This window comes from Drosophila tropicalis, unplaced genomic scaffold, assembly GCF_018151085.1.
Source record: "Drosophila tropicalis isolate 14030-0801.00 unplaced genomic scaffold, ASM1815108v1 contig_593, whole genome shotgun sequence".
NCBI classification, from domain to species: domain Eukaryota; kingdom Metazoa; phylum Arthropoda; class Insecta; order Diptera; family Drosophilidae; genus Drosophila; species Drosophila tropicalis.
In genome coordinates this window covers 20,399,998-20,418,833 of record NW_027173070.1, presented here as the reverse complement: position 1 = coordinate 20,418,833, position 18,836 = coordinate 20,399,998, and the positions used below count along the sequence as shown (strand labels likewise).

Below are 18,836 nucleotides of genomic sequence, written 5' to 3'. Positions count from 1 at the left end.
ACCAACTGTCGATGTTTCATGTACATAAAGTAATTATCTACGTGTATAGCCAACGAGAACAAACTGCTCATCTCTTACAGACACGAACGCAAACACACAAAAAAAAATACATCGCAGTTGTTACGTGAAAGTTTTCAAACGCTTCAATTTTTTATATTTTAAGTGCTTAAAAATTGATTTTCATTACAATAAAGTGCGTTGAACTGATTGTACAAATGTATTATTAAAAAAAGGTACGTGTATCATTATAAAAAAGGATTAAAAGTAGTTAAAATATTCAAGTGCGTGCGTGTAATTATATATAGATGTATTGGTGAAATAAACGTGGCGATGTCTAGACCATTGGGTTAAAAACCTGTAAAAAAGTACAATTAACAATATTTAAGCATAAAAAGTGTAAATACTTCAAAACGTATGTTTATTTTCTTGTAAACTAATTTATGGTGTCTTCGAAAATACCATTGGTTTGGCGTTTGGACGAAATAAAAAATTACGGGTGGCCGCCATATTGAAATTTTTCTTCCATCTGTGTGTGTTTTATGTGTTCTGTGTGTTTGTGTGTGTGTGCAGACGCGTGATTTATTTACTCTTGTGTGCGTTAGTGTATCAACAAAGAAAAATTTGCGAAATATTTTTTTCCCCATTTGCCAATGCTGGTTTATACTAATTTTTGCCTTCCTTAACTTTTTTCAGCTATTATTTTATAACTGCCAAATATTTTTTTGTTTGACTTGACTAAGTCACAAGTCGAAGGATCAGGATAAGGATTGCAACTAGGATCATCCGGATTGTATCACCATGGACCAACTATTTCAATCGTATCGCGATGATGAGCGACGTATTGGTGAGGAGTATTTATCCAGTCTGCAGGATTTGAATTGCAATAGCAAGCCATTGATTAATATGTTGACCATGTTGGCGGAGGAAAACATCAACTATGCCCGTGTTATAGTTCGAGTGGTGGAATATTACATTAGCCAGGTTAACAAAACGCACAAACAAAATTTTTCTAAATTAAAAACATGCGCTCGCCCACACGGACACATTCGCAGGCGATGTCAGTGAGATCCAGTGATAGTTGTACCCAGAATTTGAGAATACCTTTCCATGTGTGTATGTGTGTGTGTGTGTGTATGTGTATTTGCTTAGGAAAATAGTTGTCTACTCTTGGTTTTGTGTGTTTATTCATTACCAAACGGATGGGAAATTCGAGGAAACTTACTAATCGTATTCCAAATCCTCATCTTCCTTGACACCACCCAATCCATCTAATAAATAAACACACACAACGAGAAGAAAAATAATTATAACCCTTGGGTATCAAGCCGAAGACTGATCTTTTTAAGAACTCCTCTACCAAGGTAAGAAATTTAAATCTTCTTTATTTCCTCTTCCTTAGTTCAGAAACGGAATAAAAAAAAAATAAATAAGTAAACCGCATAAAGCGTAAATAACTAAACTAAATAAAAAAGAAAAAATTTAATAAAAACAGAAAATACTGAAACAATTGTCATCAAGCTGTCTTTTATTTAATACAAAAAAACATTGCTTACAAAAATAATAGAAAAAAAAATAGTAAAAGGCAAAATTTTTGTATGGCAGAACAAAATTTTAATCCCCTTTTTTTTTGGCGAAACATTGTAAACGTAGATTTAACACGTAAATTTTAGAGGATCATATATTATATACAAAATATCTTCAAAATACATTAACATAAGTAGAACATATGTATATGTTAGCAACATTTATTTATACAACTCTTTAAAACCGAAAGTTAAATTTTATTCCCCAAATTTATACGTTTCTCTTCGAAGTCAAAAAGTATCCTAAAAAAGATTGAAACACGATTCATTCAATATTAATCGGATTATATACTACCCATGGGAGATAATTAAAAATATGGAATTAGGATTCATATGATTTAATCGGCGCTTTTTTGCATAATATAGCTAGTTAGTTTTCCTGTCTAGATTTGATTTCACTTTAGGGCTCATCAGTTGCTCCTGCTGATCGTCGTTGGATGTGTCTGTCTGTCGTTCCTTAATTTTTTTTTTATATAAACTGTTTGCTCAATCTGGCGCGCTTGTTATGTGTTTTTTTTTTCGCTCGATTCTTACCTTTTATATATTTTTACACCAACCCAAATTCCCATTCCCCCTAACAGGTGCCGCCCGAGTTCAAATTGCCCATCCTATATTTAATTGATTCAATAATTAAGAATGTGAAAAGCAGTTACGTCCAGCTATTTGGGCAATGTATTGTCAACATATTTCTGACTGCCTTTGAATCGGTAAGTGGCTGGACTAATCATAATAATCTACATCTAACTATATACATATATAATCTAACACGTGTTCCCAGGTCCAGCATTCTCAGAGTCAGGTGCTGGAGAAGGTAAGGGAGCGCATGTATGCTTTGCGTCAAACATGGAATGAGGTGTTCCCACCATCTAAATTATATGAACTGGATGTAAAAGTGAAGCGCTTGGATAACAATTGGCCCATTACGGCCAAACAACCAACGACCAAAATACATGTAAATCCGGCCATACATGTTAATCCGAATTTCCTCAAAACGGTTAGATTAACATGTCTTATTTTGCGATCTTGCGATTAAACCAATGTTTGATATTTTCTTTTCCAATAGGGTATGGTTACTGTGCCCACTCTTCCCAGCGATATGGAGGAGATACTTCAGGCCAAAACCCGAGAGCTACTGGAACTAAAGAAGCGTAAATTGGAACTAGAGCTGGAGCAGACCAAAAAGCATTTGGAAGAGCAAGAGAGACAGCTAAATCAGGCCACAGATGCAATACAAGGGCCGACAAATCCTATATTGATGCCAGCACCAACCCCACCAACGACAATGCGTCCTCCTCCAGTTATGGAAGCACCTAGTAGTGGTAGTGGTGGCATACGCAATGCCCGGCCAACCGGGTCTGGAGCTGTGCCAAGTCTGCCTGGACCACAACAGCAACAAGTATGTGTGAATCCATCAAAATATTTGTCGTAAGAACATAATTTGTATTCTTTTTATAGGCATCTGCTGTAAAGCCAAAAGTCCATCCCGTTAATCCTGCTCTGCTTAACTCGGTACGACATCGAGATCCTCGCTTGGCACGTCAAATGCAATCTCAAAATGGTCCCATGGCTGCACCTTTGCGTTCTGACCCACGCTTGGAAGCCAAAGCCTCCAGTTCCTCTTCTCAAAAGTCTAGTCGCTCACGCAGCAAATCACCTAATCGCAACAGCGGCGGCAGTCGCTCCAGCAAGAGCAGCAGTAGCCCACATCGCGGCAGTTCCTCTTCATCCAATTCTAGTCGCAAGCGTAGTGAATCAAAAAGTTCCACAGCGTCTTCATCCTCATCGGGATCAGATAGCAGACATAAGGGATCACCAACCAAGCGATCATCCAAGCACTCCACTTCCAAAGAGCTTTCCTCAGATCGATATGCACGTAATGGATCGCCCTCAACAGCAACATCTAAACGTAAAAGTAACTCACCGGCCAGTTCACCATCAAAGTCCAAGCGAAATGCTTCACAAAAAGCCTCATCGAGTGGATTACGTAGCAAGTCATCAACGTCGTCGTCCACTCGATCTCGAAGTCGTTCACCCCTCTTTGTGGATGTTGATATGCGTAGATCTCCAGAGAAATTAAAGGTTCCTTCAGCTTCTCCATCATCATCAATAGCAGCAGCATCAACGATTCCAAATACCGCAACATCAATCAAAGCAATCATTGTGAATGATTTAGAGAAACGTAAGAAACAAATTTTAATCCTTATCTCACATTTGTTAGCCATAAAATCAGTTCAAAGTAGCCAAAGTACAGGCCAAGTAGTTGATGATTTATACCGAAATTACAAACCAAATTGGCGGCACACCTGGCTTATAGGCAGGCACATGTGGCATACAAAGGACGGGGGTAATCTTGTCGGCGTATGTGTTTAAAAAGCTTTTGTTCTTGTGTGGAATTCAAATTTTCTTCCTTATGTGTGTACGGTCGTTTTCCATTTACATTTATTATCGTAAATTTAACTCGAAAAAATTCTGGTTTTGAGATGTTAAAGTTGGGTAAATACTTCGGTCATGGACAGATCAAAGAAGACTTTCTAAACAGCTGAATTATCAGTTTTTCGAATAATTTTTATAGGATATATTAATTTTGGTCAGAATTGTGCTACGCATAAAATGAAGCATTTCCGCCAATATAAAGTATATATATATTTTCTTAATCAGTAGGACGAGTCAAGTTTATATAGCCGTGTCCGTCCGTCCGTCTGTACGAACTTTATTTTCAGAGCTATTGTCATGAAATTAAATGGTGAGTTAATTACACCTATAAATGACTGTGCCAAATTTGATCAAGCTCGGGTGACTATATCATATAGCACCCACAGGAAAGATCGAACAAACACCGTGACTTTTATGAACAACTTCGTTACTTTTGACGCGATTGCTTTGGAATTAAACTTTTGTTAGTTTTATATATCTGTTAATGTCTGGATTTAACCGGATCAATTTAGACCAGACTAAACCTATTTGCCCGAAATAGAAACTAAATTTTAATAACTTCATTTATTTTACTGGCTCCTATCATTTAGATTTTTGTTAAATTGATTCTTCATGATAAAGAGATTTAACTACATATTCAGAGGTTGACTTAGCGTGTTTCTGTGATATACTGTGATAAACACCTGTGATGTTTTATTTCCATATTAATACATATAATGAGCCGATAGTTCTTGGGTGTCAATTTTCTTTTCTTTTTTTGATGCTATTTTGCTATTTATTGCCACTCTAAAATGTCGCCTCTCCTTTGAAAATGACATTATAAAGTTTTATTCATATTTATTATACTATGCCATTTAAAAACCTTTTTTTAATAATTAAGAATCATTTTTAAACAAGTCAACAATTGAAATGAAGAAAACATTACGAATTTTAGCTAAATTAAATAAAAAAAAAAAAGAAAACTAAACCCTAAACGATCAAAAAGTCAACAAGTTCCAATAAAAAATACATTTAAAAACCTTTTGCATTCCGAGTTGTTTTAATTTAAAATGCAAAAAGCTACACAAATAATTTAACCGCCAGGTGCCGCCTTTTGGTGTAATTTTAAGTCTCAAATGTTATAATGAAGAAAGAAAAACCTATGTGTAAAAATGTACCTGATAACACACAACTTTATTAGATGATTGACTGAAAGAAAAGTATAAACTAAAATTTAAAAAAATTTTAATCAAAAAGAACCTAAAAATGAAACAAATAAAGATTGCAGTTTTAATTTGTTTGTTGATCACGTGTAAACTTAAACGCAAAAGTGAAACAAAGTAATCACAAAAGAAAACAATTTCATTTTAAGATCTAAAAGTATTTAGCTGGTTGTGTATTTGTGTATATATCCTATATATATTATCTATATGATTTAACTTTTGTATTTGTAGAACGGCACTTTGTTTTTATTATTATTATTATTAATTTTTATTTATCATTGTTATCACTAGAATTAGTTGTTTATGTTACTATTTATTTATTTTTTTTTAAATCCTTTTTAACCCATGAAAAAACCAAAAGACAATCCGAAAATTATTCTCTCAAATTTTAAGTTGTTGTGTGCTTTCCGGTTGATGTGTTGTTTCTTTTGTTGGCCTCGTTTCTAAAGATTTTCCTTTCCACTGTTTTAATTTGAGTTTTATTTTCATTTGATTTCCTTTTATTGCACAAGCTGATGCATATTTTTTTTGGTTTTTTTAATTTTTAATAATTTTCTTTGGTTGTTTTTATGTGCCAAGTAAAAAAAAAATATTCCTCCCCACAAAAAACAAAAAATCGCAATAGAAAGCAAAATGAATTTTTCTAGACAAATTTCACATACTTGAACTAGGCCATGCTCCTCCGCCTTCAGATAAAGAAACTTCAAGTCCGCCGCTTATAGAGGCCTCGAGTATGGACATTGATTTGAGGCGGCCACAAACGCCACCTCCTCCAAAAATCTCAATAATCACAGCAACTTTACCGCCAGCTGTTGCTGCAACAAAAGTTCATGCTGGAGCAGGACTCATCAACGCCCGCAGCAGCACTACATCACCAACAACAACAACATCATCAACCACAACCACAGTTAATAGTAGTATCGCCTCTATGGCTTCATCCGCATCCAAATTGCCCACAAAAGTGTCGTTCAAAATACAAAAGCCGTTAAATAAATTCGAAAAATCTACAGCGTATCTATCAACAGCAGCTACAGCAACACCATTATCACTGCTAATCCCAGCATCGTCGTCAGTCAAGCAATCATCACCATCGCCAGTGCCCTCTTCATTCTCATCATCAGCGGCTGGGGCCTCATCTACCACCACCGCCACAACTACAACTAGCGGCAGCTCCTCATTGTCACGTTCGGGTAATGTATCATCGGATGTCATAAACAATTTGTTACCGGTTTCAACTCCTGGTGGTGGTCCTGGCGAGAAGCGACCTGCTGAGCCAGCCGTATCCGAAATTCTAGATGACGATGAACTACCGCCGCAGCAAAAACGTAGTAAATCTGCCAAACTGGATACGTAAGTCATAAAAAAAATTTTGTACATGTTAACCGACAATAAAAACTGAAATTAATCTTACTTTTCAGTCTTTTCGGCAGCGAAGATGTGGATCTAAGACGTGTTATTCCTAGTGCTACTCTGGCCGGACCGGTTATTGTGCTAGAAGATGATTCGATGGATAATTGTGATACTAATAAGGTATTCCACTAAAAGGGAGACCACATTTTACGTAGAATTCACGAAACTTTTGATTCTTTTGCAGCTGGCAACATCAAAAGTTGTTTCTCCACCGAAAAAGGCTACTTTGGAAGAACTGCGGGCCCGGGTGTCCAAGTCTGTGCGTGAAAGCCAAAAGATGGCCGATAAAGGTATGTACAGAAAGTAAGCATCCAGTGTTATGGTCGTCCAAAATACATTTGATTTTTCTAAATTCCAGATAAACCCAAGGAGCATCCTGTGGCGCAACGTCTTAAACAGCTAGCCGAGCTTAGAAACAGTGATGATTCGCAGGAGGCTCATGACGAAAAGGTGCGCACAATTCTTAGCCAAGCACAGGAGATATTTCAAAATAATGGCATGAATCAGGAGCAATACAAGGATCTCGTCCAAAAGGTGGTGGCAATTAACGAAAGCGGCAAATTGAAAGAGGCTTCGCGTCGCCAACGGGGCAGTAAAGATATGGACGTAGTGGTCGATGTGGAACGCAATGCAGCAAAGGAAGCTGTTCTGCGCAAGCGTATACCCAAACTTAAGGGTAATGAGAATCATCTTCATCGTGAAGTCGGTTCGCCACGCAGCGAAGGCTCACCCAGATATGATGAGCAATCGACAGCGGCATCGGCTGAGACAACATCGTCGAAGCGAGTGGAGAGGCCGCCCCTTAATAACAAGAGGGAAAGGGAAAACAAAAGACGCAAGCCAAGCAAATGGGGCGATCAAGTTGCTGATCCTGTTGCAGCGCAAAGGGCTGCTTGGCAATTAGCAAATAATAATAACAACGTAAATAAAAGAGGAGGACCGAATGGAAACGGTGGAGGACCACCGCAATCTAATTTCCGTGGCATGCCATGGCAACAGCCGCCACCAGCCATGGTAATGGGCGTAATGCAACCTCATCCAACACACACTCCTTCAATGATTCCCATGCCTCCGGTACCACCACCCGCTCCGAATCTTGGCATTACCAAGGCCATCAATTCATTTGATAATCCCATGGCTGATGTGGTGCGCAGCATTACCATCGATGGCGGTTCCAAGGAGATACGTTTCTACAACCAGGTAGCCGTAATTTTCATGGACGGCGATGAGCCACACGAAATTGGCTTCCAGCATGGTCAACGAGTTATCCTCATTGACAACAATGATCCCCTACCTTTAAATTTCAACGATGAATATAAGCCCTTTCAATTGGATGGACAATTGCATCGTATACGTTTTGGTTTCCCTTCCCGTGAGCTTTACATCGATGACCATTGGTACGAGATCTATTTTGGTGGTCCCGCCGTCTCCCTGCCCATTGGTAACAAATTGCACGTGTTGAAAGCTGAAGGTCCGCCACCCAATGTCGACATTGGACGCATTCGTCGAGACTTGGTAGTGGGTAAAATAAACATGATTGTGGATGCCCATACAATTATTCCGCTATTTTTGGATGCACGCCAGCAAAACTTTCAATTGGGAGCCGAGCAGCATTCGTTGCAATTTGTGGACAGTTTTCAATATGCTCTAATGGACGGACAATTACAAAGGATTGAATATGGCGGCTTGCCCAAAGGTATAAAACTAAACGGAGGACGAAGCTGTTTTATTAGATTTGGTACCCTGCCCAAGGGTGTGGTAGCCGGCAGGACTCATGTTGCCGATATGGTTTATATCAAGACAGATGCACCGGCAGAGCCACCTCAACCACCACCATTGATAGTTAAACCTACTCCACCTCCGCCTACAGCACCAATTGCCCCCAGTATTGGTGTCGTTGCTCCAGTTTTGGATGTAGCATCAACAATCAGCGCTCCAGCTGTGACCCTACCAGCAGCTGCAGCTGCCCTCAGCAATCTAAATATTGATGAACTGTTCCAGAAACTTGTTTCCTCGGGTATTATTGGTGGAGGAGCAGCAGTGCCCGCTGCAGCAACTGTCCCTGCTGGTTCTGTAGCTGGTGCCGGAGCCCCAGCCAGCGCTTCATCCGCCGCCGCAGTCGTTCCTGGCAATGCAGCTGCTCCAGCGGATGAATCTTCAGCCGTCTCACCCGTTGAGCCTATCCAACGCATCGAGCTCAACAAACCAGAGACCATAAAAACTCGTCAAACGGCGGTAGTGGCTACCCTTTATCTGGGAATGCAGTGCAGCAGTTGTGGTGTCCGTTTCCCTCCTGAACAGACCATTAAGTATAGCCAACATTTAGACTGGCATTTCCGACAAAACCGACGAGATCGTGACACTAACCGGAAGGCCACCTCTAGGCGCTGGTACTATGACCTCAATGATTGGCGTCAATACGAAGAAATTGAAGATATGGAGGAGCGTGAAAAGAATTTCTTGGAAGCCCAGGGATCGGGAGGAACAACGGCCGATGCTTTTGATGATCTATCCCAACAACGTTCAATGGATTCCCCAGTTCCAACCTGTCCGGCTGGAGCTGATGATGTCGATCGCTGTTGCGACATGTGCCACGAAAAATTCGAACAGTTTTACAACGAGGAGCTAGAAGAGTGGCATTTGCGCAGTGCCATACGCGTAGAGGACAAAATCTATCATCCATTGTGCTACGAAGACTATAAAACGTCACTAAATCCTCCGTCCAAAAACGAAGACGAGGCAAAGGCTGCCTCTAAGAAAGACTTGGATATGAACAACAGCGATGATAATGCCATGGATATCTTGATTAAAGTGGAAGATCTCGATGACGACGATGAGGGTAAGTGCTACGAATATGAAAATAACGGTTTTCGAAAATTTATTGCCTTCCTTTCTGCATTAGATGGCAATGCCAAGCACAGCTTTGATGATGACGACGATGACGTCATAGTATTACCCAACGAAGAGCCCAGTGTCACGGAAATCGTCGACGATGATGATGATGAGTATGTGCCTGCCAATGTGACACGGTTAGAAATGGGCGGCGTCAATGATGAGTCATCTCAAGAAAAACCCGCCTCATTGGAGGTAGTGGCAGAGGTAGTAAAAGGTGCAGAGGTGGAAAACGAAAAGCAGGTTAACAATAAGCATTCGGATAATGATGATGAATCCGATGTGGAAATTAAAGAGCCACACATTCCCTTCACCGATCTAGACACATATGTAGAAAAACCACTGCTGAATGTAAAAATCAAAGAAGAACCTAAAGACGATGACGAAGAGGAAGAGGATGAAGATGATGGCTTCGAAGACGTGGGCACTGTGGTACCATTGCTGCCCCTTCCATTGGATGAGATCTCTATAAATAGTAGCGGTAAGTGTAAATCAGCAAAACGAACAGCTAAGTATCATGATTATGATAATGACGCAATTGCTCAAACTTCGCTTAAATTTGCAAACTATGTAGAAACACAAACACAAACCATTGGCTCCTCGGCTTCGCCAGCCACCCTAGAGCGACCCGCATCGGTAGCCTCGCTCGGGGATGAGGATGTTGAGAATGGCAAGGAGAAAACGTTGGAAGAGACTGAGCCAGAGTCCACCCATAATCTAAGCGCAGCTGGACCGGCGCCGGCTTTACCTTTGGCTAGCATAGTTAATAAAATAAAAATAAATATCACTAAGAATTCAAATAGTAATAGTCATAATAGTGCCTCCTCCAACACCACCGCCACCACCACGGCCACCACTGCAACAACCAGCGCCGGATCGGGAACTGTGGATGTCGTGTCGGCGATTAGTGTGATTGGAGGCCAGTCGGCATCAGACCCGGCTGCGACAGCCGCCTCCTCACAGCATCAGCAACAGGCGAGTGCCATTCAAACCATTTCCACAATTCCAGTTCTCTGCGGTGGCAATACATTTGCGCCCAAGATCACCTCCAGCAGCAGCAGCAGCGGCGTCATCAGCTCCATTTCGGTCATTGGCAGTTATGTTACCAGCAGCAGTAATAGTAATCATAATCCAACTTCAGGATTAACATCATCTTCAGTGCCATCAACAGTGGTGACAACGCCAGCGCCTGTCGCTGCCTCCACCACTGCATCCGCTACGCCTGCTGTTGTCGAAGCTTCTGCCGATCCAGAGCCGATCATTGAGCTTAAGCCAGCATTGCGCAATGTTACGCTGAAGAAGACGAAGACAGTGCAAAACGGTACCGAAACATCCGGTCTGTGCTCGATTATGTAAAGCATGAATGCAGCAGATATAATTCCTAAACATATTTGATTCACATTTTTTTTAACACAATTACCGTTACTTAGTTTTAGGTAGGTACCCCCGCAGGCTAACGCCTTGGTCAACTTAATTTATTACAGAAAAAGAAATACAACATTTAATAAAAACAAAAACAACATATTTACAGAGAGTATACATTAATTTGTGATAATTTTATAACACCGAATTCAACCAATTTACTTAATCATTGTGAAATCGTGTAAAATAATAAAAGAAAGGAACATTAAAAACTGAATTCAATACAAAATGGTTTATAAATCCTCTCGATTATATATACATCTATTCAATACTTAAATAAAGATTTTGCATTATGGTAAAGCAAGAACTATGTTGTTAATTATTTCAAAAACTTAATAATTATTTCTTAGATTTGACTCTCCGCTAAAATGATTTTGAATAGTCAATACCCGCGTAAATAGAAGTACCCTTAATGGTTTAGTATATGGGCACCATAATCAGTGTTGAGTACGGTAGAGAAAAGCAGCTGATTGAAAATGAAACCTTTCACAGGGTTGCCGTATATTCAAAGTTTCTTTACTGCACGTGGGCATTTAAATTTTTGTTGTTTACAGCCATTCTTTAAATAAAAATCAAATAATGTCCTCCTCTTTTTTCCTTAAGCCCGGCGCAAAGGCTAATAAAAAACGCAAGGTAAACGAATAACAGAAATAAAAAGTTTCCTCCATATAGCTAAATGTTTTTTTCCTCAAAAGAACCCTCAAATTAAAGGAAGCGGCAAAAAGTCTGGAAAAACTCCAGGAACGGGGACGGCACCCCCTATCGCAAAAAAAATCTCGTCGCTCTAAGGTGGAAGATGAAGAGATTGCCAGTGAAGATGAGGAATACAAAAGCGATGTGGGAGATGGCGGCAACACTCTTGCTTTTTCCTCTGATGAGGGCGAAGAAGAAACCCCACAAGACAAACGTCTCCGGCTAGCCAAACAGTACCTTTCGGAGATTGAAAAGCAAGAGGCGGATCGTGCAGAGGATCGTGAGCTGAGTCAAAGTGTAGAACAGCGTCTGCAGACGGAATATCTTGACAGTGTAGGTCGATTAAGAAGAAACATAGCGGGATCTGTTAAATCCTGTTCCGCACACACAATACTCAAGCATAAATTACACCACTTGCCATTGTGTTCCTTGGCCCTTAGTCCGGATGGTAAAATCTTGTTTACGGGCGCCAAATCCCAATTTCTTTTGAAATGGTGCACAGATAGTGGCAAGGTGTTAGCTAAATCCGATGTCTTGCCACATCGTGATGAACCCGAAACAGGCAAGAAACGACGCTCTCATATCATAGCCATTAGCCTCTCCACGGACATGAAGTATTTAGCTTTGGCCGAAGGTGGACCGCACATCCAAATCTGGTGTCCACAAACATTAAAACATTTGAAGACGTTCAAGGGTCACAGGGACACTGTTGCAGCGCTGGTATTCCGCAAAGGCACCCATGAGTTGTATTCCGCTGCTAAAGATCGTTCCGTGAAAATCTGGTCTCTTGACGAAATGGCCTACGTGGAGAGTTTGTAAGTCAAGACAGTAAAATGACTTTTCTGTTTTAGACATCTAATTTCATTTAATTGCAGATTTGGGCACCAGACAGGTGTAACCAGTATAGATGCTTTAAGCCGAGAACGAGCCATAACCGCTGGCGGTTCGGACTGCTCCTTGCGCATCTGGAAGATAACCGAGGAGTCGCAGCTAATTTACAATGGCCATCGTGATAGCATAGAGGTTGTCAGACTTATCAATGATGAGCATTTTGTATCCGGTGGAGTAGATGGGTAGGTCCTAAGCCACAACTAATAGTTTATTAACTGTTTTTAAACAATATTGTGTTTCTGAAATTATTGTAGAGCCTTCAGTCTGTGGAGTGCTTTAAAAAAGAAACCAATTTGTACCAACCAACTGGCTCATGGACTTGGAGAAAATGGCGTGCCTAACTGGATAACAGCCATTGCTGTGGTGGTCAATACGGATTTGGTAGCCACGGGATCATGCGATGGTTGTCTTAGACTCTGGCAAACCAATCCCAATGCTCGCAAGATACAACAGATTCAAAGCATACCAATGCCAGGATTTATTAATGGTCTGACTTTCAATGCTGATGGCACAAAGTTGTATGTGGCCGTTGGCCAGGAACACCGTCTTGGCCGCTGGTGGCGGCATAAAGAGGCCAAAAACCAAGTAGTTGTAGTTGACATTAAGTTAGATACGAGCAAATAAGTTTTCCCTAATAGCTGTATAGACCCAAGACAAAAGTTGTTAAGTAAATAAATCAGGAAATTTTAAAATTTGAATTTATTTGTAAACATCTTTGTTAAGGGTATTTTTATTTACCAGTGTTAAATTTCATATATTTTTTTTCAACACTAATTTTGTAGTTGCTTTATACAGCACTACTAATATTTCCTCAGCTGTTGTCCGTTGGTTATAAAACATATATTCCAAAATTTTCAATAAATCCTGCCCGTTTGTTTTATTATAAATAAATTCATATTTATTAAAGAGTCCTTATAGGGCAGGCATATTTTCTTGGCCACCTGATTAACTGTCAAGTAATTAAAATGCAAAAGCAACCGACAGGGAAAGGCGGTCTCTTTCCATACTTTAAGACTTACAATGGACGCAAATTTGTGTTTTATGCAGCCGGAACACTCACTGTTAGCTTATTCGTTGGAAATTTTGTTCCTCAAACATTTGGTTTGTCATATTTCCAAGACTTCGTACAATGCTATAAGTAAATTCTAATTCACTTGTTTTGTTCATTTTTGAAAGCTAAAGCACATATGTATGTACTTCAAAAATTACAGAAATGGCATAGCAGTACCAGTGCCAGAGGCAGTGGGTCAGCGACTTCAGCAGGCTTTTGATAAACTGGAAGTAGATGGCTTTGAGCGTAAATTTGTGAAACCGTTCAGTGTATTTGGATTCGATCTCTTTCAAGCGGGCTCCACGAAATATAGCTTTGGCGCTGCATTGGGCATACCAGTAAACTATGCCTATGCTCACGCTGGCGAAATTAAGCGTGCAGATATTCGTTTCCGGGATCAGAAAATAGACTGGAGTTCGCCTAGCGGCCAGCTGCTGGAGGAGGCTATTGTCCTGACTGAGGATGAGCAGATTTTTGGGCTTAGCAAAGCTGTTCTACAATTGCAAACTCATCGCCTGCTCTTAAACTCCATTTTTCCCAGCGTTAATTTTCTAATGGTCTACACGATGGGGCACTATTTGAACATGCGTCTCAATCTCTTTGCACGTCATGGAAGTGTAAGCAGGCTTAAAGGAGTAAGAAACGATTTGCTAACTAATTTGTAATTTTGATCGTTGCTAGGTCCGCTTTGTTCTTTACTCCATTTTGGGACTATTTGGACTGGGCTCTTGGACATTTATGAAGGATTACAATCAAGTAGCCACAGATGCAAGTATTGATAAGAAACTTGCTAGTTTGGGTCCACAATTTGTGGCCGCAGGCGTCAGCTACTATGACAAGCAGCTGAAAAAGAACATGGCCCTGCGGTCATTGATTGGAGACAGTACTTACACAGCGCTGGGCAATGAAAATTATATGCTGAGGCAAAAATCAATGCCATTGACAGCGCGGAAGTCGTTCTTTGCAGAGCGATGGCAGGAACTGCAAGAAGCCCAAAAGCACGTCACGCCAGAGACGCCATAAAGAACATAATTGTTTATCGGTTATATTTATTGTATAAGTTATACATTACAACTAAAATTTTATAAATAGATATATTTATATATAGATGGTTGTCTATGCCAAAACCATAAAATTGACTAGCATCTTGTAAATGGAATGATTAATGAGTAATATCTAGGAGATTCAAAAACTTTCATCGCCGACTACATCACTAATGGTGGCCACTAAGCGGCGAGCATGTTCAACGGCACATGTGGCCGTTACCAAACCCAAGTGAATGCAAAATAACTCATAGACTCTTACTTTACCGGGCGACATCTTGGGAAAACATAGTTCAGCCAGATCATGATAATAGTCCACGGTTAGGGCACCGGGTTCAGCTTGCTGCTTTAGACTCCCATTCATTGGTTGATTGCTGCTGGTTAGAAAATGTGTCTGCAGATCCAAAGATGACTTAAGAATTCCTCCACCACCCGATTGATCTTCGAACCAAAGGAAATACGAGTAATGAAAAGCCTTGTCCTTCCATATTACTGTTGTTTGACCACGTTTAAGATACGATCGAGTCATTTCCACCATACTCCAAAGCTTTGTTTTGGGTACCAGCTGATTTGCACGTAAATCAGGAGCCAACATCTGTCCTGAACTGCGATTTACATAAATAAAATGTACCAAGCCGGGAAAGTCTTCTAGATAGGCCTCAATTGAGATATTGCGTGTGGCCTTTACGGCCAAGAATTCCGAAAATTCCAATAGCTTCGCCTCCACAATTGCGGCCGAGTCCGATAGTTGATCCAACTGATGTATACTAGAGCTATCGCAACAGGCTAATGTGAAAAGTTGTTTCAGTTCCTCCACAAACGATGACATATTTGATTCAATCCTCACTAATAATTCGCGCTCATAGTTTTTGAAATATTCGGTGTACATTTTGCGTAAGTTCTCCCATTTAATTAAGAACTTCTTGATGCAATTTTCTAGATCTTCCGGACGCTGCTTTAAATGTCGTTTGAGTGCCGTTATTGTTTGACCAACAAATGATTCGAGACTCTCATAGGCGGGTTTAAGGGCATCTGAATCGCCTTGCAACTGCACAGCTATTATCTTGTGAAGCACAAAGAAGGCATCATAGATGCAACTTGTCAATGGCATATTTGCATATTCAATAACCTGTAGAAGCACTTGATGACCCGGCAGACGGGAAATGTGGACTATGCTTGGCACGCAGCCAGAATTAACATCGTGTGAGACTCCCTGCAAAAAAAACTGCCACAGCTCGCTGGGTTTGTACTGGTGATGGGGATGGAGATGAGGAAGATGATGATTTCGTTGCATTTGAAGTCCGCGCCAGTATACCCAGAAATAGAAGGTCAGCTGCGGACAATGGTAGAGCTTGACGTGTACTACAGGCAGCCACCAATTTATGGGAAACCATAAGTAGCGCATGTGCTCGTGTCTGTCCTGCCTGTCGCAGTTGTTCTAGTGTAGCATCCAATGTTAGATGAATAGTTCTCTTAAGATCTGAATTGACGAGCAACTTGGGCATGGCTTCAAGCAAATAGGTTTGCTCCTCCTGCCACAACAGCATCTCATAGCAGTCAAGGCACTGCGTTAATAACTCCTGTTGCATCGCTCCCGCCTGGCTGCCAAATAAGTTCGCTCCATAGCAATAACGTGACAGGGTAATGGCCACTCCCAGTTGCCGCATCAACTGCTCAATGGGCAATTGACCAATCTTCAGAAACGTGTAACCCAAAAGATCCCCGAAAACCAAATTGAATCCCTTGTCACACTGCAAACTTTCATAGCAATTGTCGAACTGATAATGCATGATTCTTTGGGAGCTAATGATTGGGCTGAAGATTTGCAGCAAGATATTGCTGTCCAGTGAGTGGGAGGAGCTGCAGGAGTAAAGTGTAGTGTCTGATGCCAGCAATCCTTGCGCGATGGCAACATCCAGTATTTTCTGTCCAAGCGGTGTATTAAGCTTTTGATATACAACATCGTTTGCACTATTGAACACAATAAGTCCGTTCATGTTTATTTTTTCGCTATCTGCGCTCATAATAGAGGCACAAGAGTCGTTAAGATAAGGAAGTAGTATATAAACTTGTGCAGATTGTGTTGGTTAATGCATAATGGTGGTGGGTGGGCAACAGCTGTTGCGTCTTGCTCTAGTGTTGGACACCGCCTACAGCACGTAAGCAGTAAAAGCCTTGCTTCTTCTTACTTTTGTTATCAACAATTATTAAATGTGTTAAATTTCAGGCTGATTTAAACAGATTTCACCGTTATGGGTCGTCTCATACTAGAACACACATTGCAGGGTCATAAGGGACGCATTTGGGGCGTGGCATGGCATCCGAAGGGCAACACTTTTGCGTCCTGTGGCGAAGACAAAGCCATACGCATATGGAGCCTCTCGGGGAACAGCTGGAGCACCAAGACCATTCTATCGGATGGACACAAACGCACAATACGAGAGATACGCTGGTCACCATGTGGACAATACCTAGCTTCGGCCAGCTTTGATGCCACCACAGCAATTTGGTCGAAATCTTCGGGAGAATTTGAATGTAATGCCACACTGGAAGGGCATGAGAATGAGGTGAAGAGTGTGAGTTGGTCAAAGTCAGGTGGATTACTAGCCACCTGCTCACGCGACAAATCGGTGTGGATTTGGGAAGTTGCTGGTGATGATGAATTCGAATGCGCTGCAGTTCTTAATCCGCACACCCAAGATGTGAAACGAGTTGTGTGGCATCCTACAAAGGAAATCCTAGCCTCGGCCTCGTATGATAATACGATTAAAATGTTCGCCGAGAGTGCCTTGGACAGTGATTGGGATTGCACGGCCACATTGTCCTCTCATACAAGCACTGTTTGGAGCATTGATTTTGACGCGGATGGCGAGAGGCTGGTCTCGTCCAGCGACGACACAACCCTGAAGATATGGCGGGCTTATCATCCGGGTAACGATGCTGGTGTGGCTACTCCAGATAAACAGACTGTGTGGAAATGTGTGTGTACTTTGTCCGGCCAACATTCCCGGGCCATCTATGATGTGTCTTGGTGCAAATTAACGGGTCTAATAGCAACTGCTTGTGGCGACGATGGCATTCGCATATTTAAGGAAAGCAGTGACTCAAAACGTGATGAGCCCACATTCGAGCAAGTAACCGCCGAAGAAAGTGCCCACGAGCAGGACGTTAATTCTGTGGAATGGAACCCAGTGACAGCTGGCCAACTTATTTCTTGTAGTGATGATGGGACCATCAAAATTTGGAAAATGCTGGACTAACATTGTGTACTTAGACATTAAAATTAAAATAAATGTTTTATTTTGTATTCCATAACTATAAACTTGATCACATTTTTAATATTTATTGTCCATCCTACTTGCTGAGAAATGGCTCTTGAAGTGTTTTGTATAGCTTTTTCGCCTTGCGGGGTCCCAGACCCATTACCTGGCTTAGACGCTCCTCACTAGCATTGATTAGATTTTCCAGGTTTCCAAATGTTTGCAGTAGAGTCACTGCATCCGTTTTATTTACCGGCTTAATGTTGGTCAAGGCAGCTACCAATTTCTGGTGGGGATTCGATTCCACCCGCTCCATTATTAAATCTGGCGACCGCTTTTCAAACTGTTTGTAGGTTTCAATCATTTTTCCTGCCTCTTCTGCGTTCCAAGCGAGCATCATTGTGAGATCGGCAAGAAGTGAAATACGTGTTAGACTTTTTAAGGCATTGTGCGGTTCAGGCGTGTCGACTTGGACTAACAGAACTCGCAGTTCATACAACTTGCCCAAAGCTTTGAGGCGCTGACAAATGTAATCCGGATTAAGATTATGATACTTAAGCGATAAATACAAGATGCATGATGTACGGCCCACAACGTAGTCTGGCACAATGTCATCTCGATACTCGAGCGGAACATTAAGTATAAACTTTAATATGGGATTCCCGCGTTGCTTAGTGTGCACAAGAACATTATGGGGATTTGAAGCCGGTTTCGATACTGGCGCTGCACTTATGGCTGAGCCTGATGTAGATGTAGAAACGGTGCTGCTGCTATGTGATGTGGCGGCGGATGATGTTTTAGGCTGTTTGGCCGGCGTAGGGATTTCCATTGATCCCAAAATATCGTTAAAAGAATCATCGTCAAATTCATCCATGTCTATTTCGTTTCAAACTATTGTTGTTGTCTACTAAAGATGACACAATATCCGATAGTTTCATAGATTTATTTTTTTTTTA

The 18,836-nt window shown here is 41.0% G+C and overlaps 6 protein-coding genes across 9 annotated transcripts; 4 read left to right on the top strand and 2 right to left on the bottom strand.

Moving 5' to 3' along the window:
* The first annotated feature begins 89 nt into the window (after positions 1–89).
* Pcf11 (Pcf11 cleavage and polyadenylation factor subunit) lies at positions 90–11,159 on the top strand. 4 transcript variants are annotated; one of them, XM_068288713.1, is made up of 12 exons: positions 90–233; positions 694–981; positions 2,165–2,290; positions 2,362–2,577; positions 2,647–2,979; positions 3,039–3,762; positions 6,247–6,568; positions 6,637–6,748; positions 6,813–6,918; positions 6,987–9,467; positions 9,531–10,001; positions 10,095–11,159. In XM_068288713.1, exons 2-12 carry the CDS (start codon positions 799–801, stop codon positions 10,874–10,876), a joined length of 5,856 nt encoding a protein of 1,951 aa, XP_068144814.1. In that variant the 5' UTR covers positions 90–233; positions 694–798; the 3' UTR covers positions 10,877–11,159. The 4 variants fall into 4 exon arrangements, with proteins under 4 accessions (XP_068144814.1, XP_068144813.1, XP_068144812.1 ...); XM_068288712.1 differs by having other exon boundaries at positions 6,244–6,568; XM_068288711.1 differs by having other exon boundaries at positions 6,229–6,568.
* Positions 11,160–11,506: 347 nt separating this feature from the next.
* U3-55K (U3 small nuclear riboprotein factor 55K) lies at positions 11,507–13,224 on the top strand. The gene is given in 5 exon segments (XM_068288715.1): positions 11,507–11,575; positions 11,638–11,706; positions 11,708–12,450; positions 12,511–12,708; positions 12,781–13,224. Coding segments are annotated over 5 exon segments (1,434 nt in total). The 5' UTR covers positions 11,507–11,521; the 3' UTR covers positions 13,151–13,224.
* A 117-nt stretch (positions 13,225–13,341) lies between these two features.
* LOC137575935 (transmembrane protein 177) lies at positions 13,342–14,736 on the top strand. Its single transcript, XM_068288716.1, has 3 exons — positions 13,342–13,664; positions 13,738–14,194; positions 14,259–14,736. Exons 1-3 carry the CDS (start codon positions 13,492–13,494, stop codon positions 14,598–14,600), a joined length of 972 nt encoding a protein of 323 aa, XP_068144817.1. The 5' UTR covers positions 13,342–13,491; the 3' UTR covers positions 14,601–14,736.
* HPS1 (Hermansky-Pudlak syndrome 1 protein) lies at positions 14,610–16,707 on the bottom strand. The gene is given in 2 exon segments (XM_068288714.1): positions 14,610–15,842; positions 15,844–16,707. Coding segments are annotated over 2 exon segments (1,881 nt in total). The 5' UTR covers positions 16,645–16,707; the 3' UTR covers positions 14,610–14,762.
* A 25-nt stretch (positions 16,708–16,732) lies between these two features.
* Positions 16,733–17,942, top strand: Ciao1 (cytosolic iron-sulfur assembly component 1). The gene is made up of 2 exons (XM_068288707.1): positions 16,733–16,779; positions 16,848–17,942. The coding sequence occupies exon 2, from the start codon at positions 16,873–16,875 to the stop codon at positions 17,878–17,880; it is 1,008 nt and encodes a 335-aa protein (XP_068144808.1). The 5' UTR covers positions 16,733–16,779; positions 16,848–16,872; the 3' UTR covers positions 17,881–17,942.
* Positions 17,898–18,793, bottom strand: Ercc1 (DNA excision repair protein Ercc1). Its single transcript, XM_068288708.1, has one exon. It carries the CDS (start codon positions 18,752–18,754, stop codon positions 17,975–17,977), a length of 780 nt encoding a protein of 259 aa, XP_068144809.1. The 5' UTR covers positions 18,755–18,793; the 3' UTR covers positions 17,898–17,974.
* Between the last annotated feature and the right edge of the window lie 43 nt (positions 18,794–18,836).

Excerpts from the sequence above, each read along its gene's own strand:
- Pcf11 (XM_068288710.1), top strand. The coding sequence starts at position 799 with ATGGACCAACTATTTCAATCGTATCGCGATGATGAGCGACGTATTGGT. Across the intron at positions 2,578-2,646 it reads ATCCGAATTTCCTCAAAACG|GGTATGGTTACTGTGCCCAC; the intron begins GTTAGATTAACA and ends CTTTTCCAATAG. Across the intron at positions 2,980-3,038 it reads CTGGACCACAACAGCAACAA|GCATCTGCTGTAAAGCCAAA; the intron begins GTATGTGTGAAT and ends TTCTTTTTATAG.
- Ciao1 (XM_068288707.1), top strand. The coding sequence starts at position 16,873 with ATGGGTCGTCTCATACTAGAACACACATTGCAGGGTCATAAGGGACGC.
- Ercc1 (XM_068288708.1), bottom strand. The coding sequence starts at position 18,754 with ATGGATGAATTTGACGATGATTCTTTTAACGATATTTTGGGATCAATG.
- LOC137575935 (XM_068288716.1), top strand. The coding sequence starts at position 13,492 with ATGCAAAAGCAACCGACAGGGAAAGGCGGTCTCTTTCCATACTTTAAG. Across the intron at positions 13,665-13,737 it reads GACTTCGTACAATGCTATAA|AAATGGCATAGCAGTACCAG; the intron begins GTAAATTCTAAT and ends CAAAAATTACAG. Across the intron at positions 14,195-14,258 it reads TCTTTGCACGTCATGGAAGT|GTCCGCTTTGTTCTTTACTC; the intron begins GTAAGCAGGCTT and ends GATCGTTGCTAG.